At 51.1% G+C, this 7,404-nt stretch overlaps 1 protein-coding gene across 1 annotated transcript; it reads left to right on the top strand.

Annotated features, from left to right (window-relative positions):
- The first annotated feature begins 4,782 nt into the window (after positions 1-4,782).
- LOC144737233 (uncharacterized) lies at positions 4,783-6,339 on the top strand. Its single transcript, XM_078619954.1, has one exon. The coding sequence runs from the start codon at positions 4,783-4,785 to the stop codon at positions 6,337-6,339; it is 1,557 nt and encodes a 518-aa protein (XP_078476080.1).
- Positions 6,340-7,404: the final 1,065 nt, after the last annotated feature.

Raw genomic sequence — 7,404 nt, 5'->3', positions numbered from 1 at the left:
GTCTGGATGGGGGATAACAACAATCTAACGCGAATGAGCTACAATATGTGACAAGATAATTGGTGTTATACCCTTCTATCTGGCAACAAAACTGACACCTTTTTTTACAAGGAGTCATGTTTGCATAGACCACAATACCTGCAGTCATAATGCAAACAAAAAACATAACTCTGATAATGTGCACTGTCCTTGCAATTGATTGGTCCACACCCGAGACAGCTTTCCTTAGAGCCTAGTCTCACGTGGGTTGGACCAGATGACGCCAAAAGGCCAAAAGGCGTCATCTGGTCCAACCCATGTGAGACTAGGCTCTAAGGAAAGCTGTCTCGGGTGTGGACCAATCAACTTCAAGGGCAGTGTACATTATCAGAGTTATGTTTTTTGTTTGCATTATGACTGCAGGTATTGTGGTCTATGCAAACATGACTCCTTCTAAAAAAGGTGTCAGTTTTGTTGCCAGATTGAAGGGTAAAAAAACAATTCTCATATTTTTTAATGGCAAATGAGGTTCCAATGGTGTAACATGGGACAACTTTCTTGCCGGTATCAAAATATAACAATAGGTTTTAGCCTTTCTGGCAATAATCCAGTCGTGTTGTATTGTCTGTGTATTGTCTTTGTGCATTGTGGTGAGACTGGGCCATAACGAAGGCTGCTGCTGTCTCTCTGGTGTGGACCAATCAGTTTACAAAGACAATGCCATCCATTGTTATTATTACATTATGATTACAGCCAATGCATCATCATCACATACTACCAGAGTGCGTATTTAATGTTGTGCTGCACTCTGATGTTGTAGGCGCAAACATTTATGAAAAAGTCTATTTAATTGGGTAGAACGTCTTCTTGGTTCTTTCGGTAAAGTCACGTAGAATGGAAATAATAAAATAATGAAATAAAACATTATAAAATAATTATCACGACGTTTCAGCCACAACGCAAGCAGCCGTCCTCAGGTGAAGAACAGGTCTGTCGAGAAGACAGAGTCTGAATGACACCCCAGGCTTGGAGCGTCTATTTAAGCTGGTATTTATTTAAAGTTGCGCATTTTGATGTGACGTCACATTTCTCAAACCCTCCCCCCCCCCATCGTCGCAAATGTCTGACCCCCCCCCCCTAGGTGCGTGACGTCATTTATGGACGGCCTCTCATCCGTCATACGCCGGTTGTGTTTTAACGGCAGGGCAGCTGGGGCTCTTGAGAAAGAAAGAGAGATGGGGACGATCCTTTGTCGACAGCGTAACCAGGGCCACGGCTTCTTCCTCCTAGAACAAAAACAAAAAAATTAACCCGTAAAAACTAAGTTTTTCACTATAAATCCTTTATATGCGTGGCATCGGTTTTATTTTATTATTCATTTATGTTTTTTCTTGAGTAAGAGTTTCATTTTTATCACATTGGTATTTTAAATAAAATATGAAAAAAATGTTTTCCTAAAAAGTGAAAAATTTTGGAAAAAAATGTTCACGAAAATAAATTGTCACGCACAACGAGTCTGTGTGCAAAATGTCAGCTCGATTGGATCACGGGAAGTGGGTTAAAAAACGACCGAAAGATTTGCACGGTCGTAAGCGCGCAAGCAAGCAAGCAAGTGAACTTAATATGAAGGATTTTAAAAAGCGGGGATCGCCAGGGAAAGTCGTTTGCTGGTGGTTTTCTGTTATTTTTTTGTGCTTTTAGTTGAGTTCGGTTTTTCTGTTCCGTTTCCCGCCGCCGGGCCTCCGATGAGCGCGGTTGGCTACGTACGGTGCGAAAGAAGTTCAACATACACACACACATAGCACGGTTCAATAGGTACGGTGCAAAAAAAGTTCAACATAGGGCAGTCCTCAACTTACAAACCGGTGACCCGAGTTCAATTCCCAATCACGACCAACACCAATGACGATTATCCGAATGGGTGCTGGGTCTCTCCTTGGTCGACTCAGCCTCAAATGAGCACCTGGTGCGGTGTGTAGTAAACATCACCACTGGAGAGACAAAGACGGCCGGGCGTGGTGCTGCCCACTCACCCCCTCGTGCGCCACTGTGCCGGCCTTCATAGGCGCTGCTACTCGTTGGCTGCACTTGCCCCAAAAGTCTGCTAGGGTTATACGGGTGGATCTTTGTCTTTTTGGTGTGTGTATCCGTATGTCTGTGTGTGTATCTGTGTTTGTGTCTGTGTTTGTGTCTGTGTTTGTGTCTGTGTTTGTGTCTGTGTGTGTGTCTGTGTTTGTGTCTGCGTGTATCTGTCTGTTTATCTGTGTGTGTGCGTCTTTGTGTGTATCTGTGTTTGTGTCTGTGTGTGTGTCTGTGTGTGTGTGTATCTGTCTGTTTATCTGTGTGTGTGTCTTTGTGTGTATCTGTGTGTGTATGAGTGTTTGTGTCAGTGTGTGTGTCAGTGCGTGTGCCAGTGTGTGTGCCAGTGTGTGTGTCAGTGCGTGTGTCAGTGTGTGTCTCGGTGTAAGTATCAGCGTGTGTAATTGTGGTGACTCATTTCCTTCCTTCCGACAAGCAAGCCAACATCGGTACTCAAGTGAAAATAAAACGGACTTTGTCGATACATGTTCATTTATTTTTTACTTGACTATACAACGTTTGTTACAGTATTACGTAGCGATGTACAATATCCCTTATTATTTATGACTTTAACAATCCTTCGCTCTTTTTGTTGAACCGTAACACGTTTCATAACACTGACCATGTGGGCATTCAAACAGCGGCACGTTACGTTCCGACTTACGAGCAGTTCGACTTACAAACGTGCCCCAGGAATGAATCGTGTTCATAACCCTAAGAATTTCCTCTTGCGTTCCGACTTATGGACAGTTATACTTACGAACGGGCCTCAGGAATGAATTAGGCTCGTTACCCGATGACTGCCCTCTTGTGTTCCGACTTATGAACAGTTCGACTTACGAACGGGCCTCAGGAATGAATTAGGCTCGTTACCCGATGATTGCCCTCTTGTGTTCCGACTTATGAACAGTTCGACTTACGAACGGGCCTCAGGAATGAATTAGGCTCGTTACCCGATGACTGCCCTCTTGTGTTCCGACTTATGAACAGTTCGACTTACGAACGGGCCTCAGGAATGAATTAGGCTCGTTACCCGATGACTGCCCTCTTGTGTTCCGACTTATGAACAGTTCGACTTACGAACGGGCCTCAGGAATGAATTAGGCTCGTTACCCGATGATTGCCCTCTTGTGTTCCGACTTATGAACAGTTCGACTTACGAACGGGCCTCAGGAATGAATTAGGCTCGTTACCCGATGACTGCCCTCTTGTGTTCCGACTTATGAACAGTTCGACTTACGAACGGGCCTCAGGAATAAATTAGGCTCGTTACCCGATGACTTGTATTCCGACTTATGAACATTTCGACTTACGAACGGGCCCCAGGAATGAATTAGGCTCGTAACCCAAGGACTGCCCTCTGGTGTTCCGAATTACGGCCCTTTCGACTTACCAACGGGCCCCAGAAACAAATTAGGCTCGTAACCCAAGGCATGCCTGTACATATGTACGTACAGCATCTTGAGAAATATTCTCAAGACTCCTGCGTTAAAACGAGCTCATTCTCAAACTAGATTCAAAGCTTTGTGTTGCAATCAAAACGTCGTATTCTATGATTATTTAATTGCATTTCATTCTACGTGACGTCACCGAAAGAACCAAAGAGTGAGCTCATTCTCCTCTGTCACCTCCACCAGCACCACCAGCCGCTCATTAATTACCAGTCACATCCGCCGCCTCCTAATAAGATGTAATAAGTCGAACCGTCTCCTCGTTGGGGCTCTGCTTGGATGCAGGTACATCTGAACAGCTGGAAAGGATACAACTATCAACCATCATCACCACCAGACCATCGTCCGATCCTCATCTGCAACTCACCACCACCTCACCCAGTATCTCTGATCTGCATCCATCACCCACCACCATTTCTATCTCACCCAGTACCTCTGATCTTGATCCATCATCCACCACCATCTCACCCAAGTATATCTGATCTTCATCTATTGCCCACCATCAGAAGCACCACCACGACCAACGCTGCAACCAGTATCTCTGATCTCCATCCATCACCCACCACCACCATCACCACCTCACCCAGTATCTCTGATCTCCATCCATCACCGACCACCACCATCACCACCTCACCCAGTATCTCTGATCTTCATCCATCACCCACCACCACCATCAGCACCTCACCCAGTATCTCTGATCTCCATCCATCACCCACCACCACCATCAGCCACTCACCCAGTATCTCTGATCTCCATCCATCACCCACCACCACCATCAGCACCTCACCCAGTATCTCTGATCTTCATCCATCACCCATCACCACTATCAGCACCTCCCCCAGTATCTCTGATCTTCATCCATCACCCACCACCACCATCAGCACCTCACCCAGTATCTCTGATCTCCATCCATCACCCACCACCACCATCAGCACCTCACCCAGTATCTCTGATCTCCATCCATCACCCACCACCACCATCACCACCTCACCCAGTATCTCTGATCTTGATCCATCACCCACCACCACCATCACCACCTCACCCAGTATCTCTGATCTTCATCCATCATCCACCACCACCATCACCACCTCACCCAGTATCTCTGATCTTGATCCATCATCCACCACCACCATTGCCTCATCCAGTATCTCTGATCTTCATCCATCACCCACCATTGGCTTTGCCACCACCATCTGCGTCACCCACCACCACCATCACCATCCCCCACCACCACCACCACCAGCACTTAAAGTGCTTCATCATCTCCACCGCTATGGAGTGGAACTCATCATCGTCATCGTCGTCGTCAGAGGCGTCTGTCTCCGGCACGCTCATCTTGATCGCCGGCTTGCTGCGAGAGCCGGCTGGCACGCGGCCGCTCGTCTTCGCCGTCGTCCTCATCTTTTACTCCGTGGCGCTCGTCGGCAACCTGCTGCTGTGCGCTGCCATCTACCGGGACACGCGCCTCCACAGGCCCATGTTCATCCTGCTCGCCAACCTGGCCATCAGCGACGTCGTCGGCTGCTCCGCCACGCTGCCGCGCATCATGCGCGACCTGGCCGCGCCCAACCTCATCACGGTGCGCGAGTGCGTCGCCCAGATGATAGCCATCCATTTCTACCGCGCGCTCGAGTGCTTCGTGCTGTCCGCGATGGCACTCGACCGCTACGTGGCCATCTGCAGGCCGCTGCGCTACCACGGCCTGGCAACAAATGGGCGGGCCCTCGCCGTGAACGCGGCGGCCGCAGCCGCATCGGCCGCGCTCGTCGCCCCGATGTTGGCGCTCGCCCTTCGCCTGCAGCTGACCGACTGCCCGCGTCCCAAGCTGGTGCCGACCGCTCACTGCGACAACATCGCGCTGGTCAACATGGCCTGCAGCGACGGCAGCGTCAACAACGCGTACGGGGTGGCGCTCACCACCCTCACCGTGGGCTCGTCTCTCACTGCCGTCGTCTTCTCGTACGCCTGCATCGTCCACGAGTGCCTGGCGAGGCGCGGCCACAGCGACTCTTCTTCGAGTGCCGCCGCCTTTGGAAAATCCACCGCCGCCAACGACGCCGCTAGGAGCACCTTTACAGTTGGGCCTAACACCTCCACCAACACCACCACCACCATCGGGAACAACTCCACAGTTGGTCCCAACACCACCACCAACAAAAACACCACCACCCCTTGGAGGACCTCCACAATTTGTCCCAGCACCTCCACAGCTGGTCCTAACACCTCCACCAACAGCACCACCACCGGAAACACCTCCACAGTTGGTCCCAACACCTCCACCAACACCACCACCAGGAACACCTCCACAGTCGGTCCCAGCACCTCCATGAACACCACCGCTAGAAGCACATCCGCAGTTGGTCCCAGCACTTCCGCCGATACCGCCACCACCGCCACCACGGGGGGCTCCTCCACCATCGCGCCCAAGACCCCCATCGCCATCGCCACCCCAGGCGGCACCGGCGACGCCTTCCCCGGCGAACCCGGCTGCGTCACAGCCAGCGTCCCCATCGCCGGCAAGGGCAGCAGGGCCCAGCACAGCAGGGCGGTGAGCACGTGCGTCACCCATCTTCTGGTGCTCGCAGTCTTCTACGCGCCGCTCCTTTTCGCGGTTGTCTACAACCGCGTGGACAAACTCGTGCCCATACCCGCGCCGCTGCGCCAAGCCCTCACGTGCCTCTTCTACGCAGCGCCGCCCGCTCTCAACCCCGTCATCTATGGCCTGCGCACAGGCGCCATTAGGCGCGCCGTGGTCGCGATGGTGCCGCGCCACCGGACCGGGAAGGGTTTCCAGAGCTCCACCCTGAGCCTGGTCTCCAGATCTGTGTAATGATCGCGATGGTGGTGGTGTTGGTGTTGGTGGTGGTGGTGGTGATGATGACGATGATGACGATGGTGGTGGTGATGTTGGTGATGATGATGGTGGTGGTGGTTGTGGTGGTGATGATGATGATGCAGTTGATGATGTTGATCATGGTGATAATGATGGTGGCTTTTACGGTGATCTGTCTTTTCATCCATCTGTCTGTCTGCATGCCCATCTCTCTCTCTCTCTATTGGTGGTGATACCTGCATGGGTATTTTGTGACAGCAAACACTCCACCCCTTAGCTCCCCGTTGGTGATGGAGCAGTTGTGGAGATAGTGGAGAGTTTCCCATGCCTGGGCAGTGTGCTTAAAACCAGCTCCGGTTTGACAGCAGAGGTCTCATTCCGAATCAGTCTGGCAGCATTATATTTTCATTGGCTGTGTAACGCTGTGTGGAAGCTATCTGGTCTGTCACTCCGTACGACGCTTTATGTCTTCTCAGCCACAGTCATGCCCTCCCATCTCTATGCTTGTGAAACGTGGACCCCTCTAATTGAACATCTGTGCTGGTTAGAAACATTCAGGCTGGCATTTCTACGATCCACCCTGAGTTTAACCAGGCTGGATTGTGCGAGAAACTCACAAATCCTTGAAATATCTGGACACATTCCCATCAGTGAGTTGTTCTCGCAGGCAAGGCTGCGTTGGCTGGTTAATGCAGTCCGCATGCCCAGTCACCGCATGCCCAAACAGGTTCTGTTTGGCTGCATAGAGGGGGCTAAATGGGCACAACATGGGCTGGCGAAGAGATGGAACTGATGCGGTATGGGAGGATGTGGAGCTGAGTGGACATGCCGACGACTGGTACCGGCGGTGTCAAGATCGGCCTCTGTGGAGGAGGCTCGTGAACGATGCTGCTACTGGGCAGTTGGAGGCAGTCGCCCTCCAGTAACAACAGAGGGCAGAGGAGCGACGCTCACAACAACCAGCGGAGCGCCGGGCGGCCAAAACGCAGTAAGTTGGCACAGTAGGGGGGTACAGCTGATGGTGCTTCTACCGGTCATCTCAGTCAGTAAACCCATGGCACC

The sequence above is a fragment of the Lampetra planeri genome, chromosome 66, assembly GCF_965212315.1.
Source record: "Lampetra planeri chromosome 66, kcLamPlan1.2.h2, whole genome shotgun sequence".
NCBI lineage: Eukaryota > Metazoa > Chordata > Hyperoartia > Petromyzontiformes > Petromyzontidae > Lampetra > Lampetra planeri.
Note: the sequence above shows the minus strand (reverse complement) of the source record. Positions and strands in the feature narration are given on the sequence as shown.

Bases quoted from the DNA above. Each gene is read 5' to 3' on its own strand.
- LOC144737233 (XM_078619954.1), top strand. From the start codon at position 4,783: ATGGAGTGGAACTCATCATCGTCATCGTCGTCGTCAGAGGCGTCTGTC.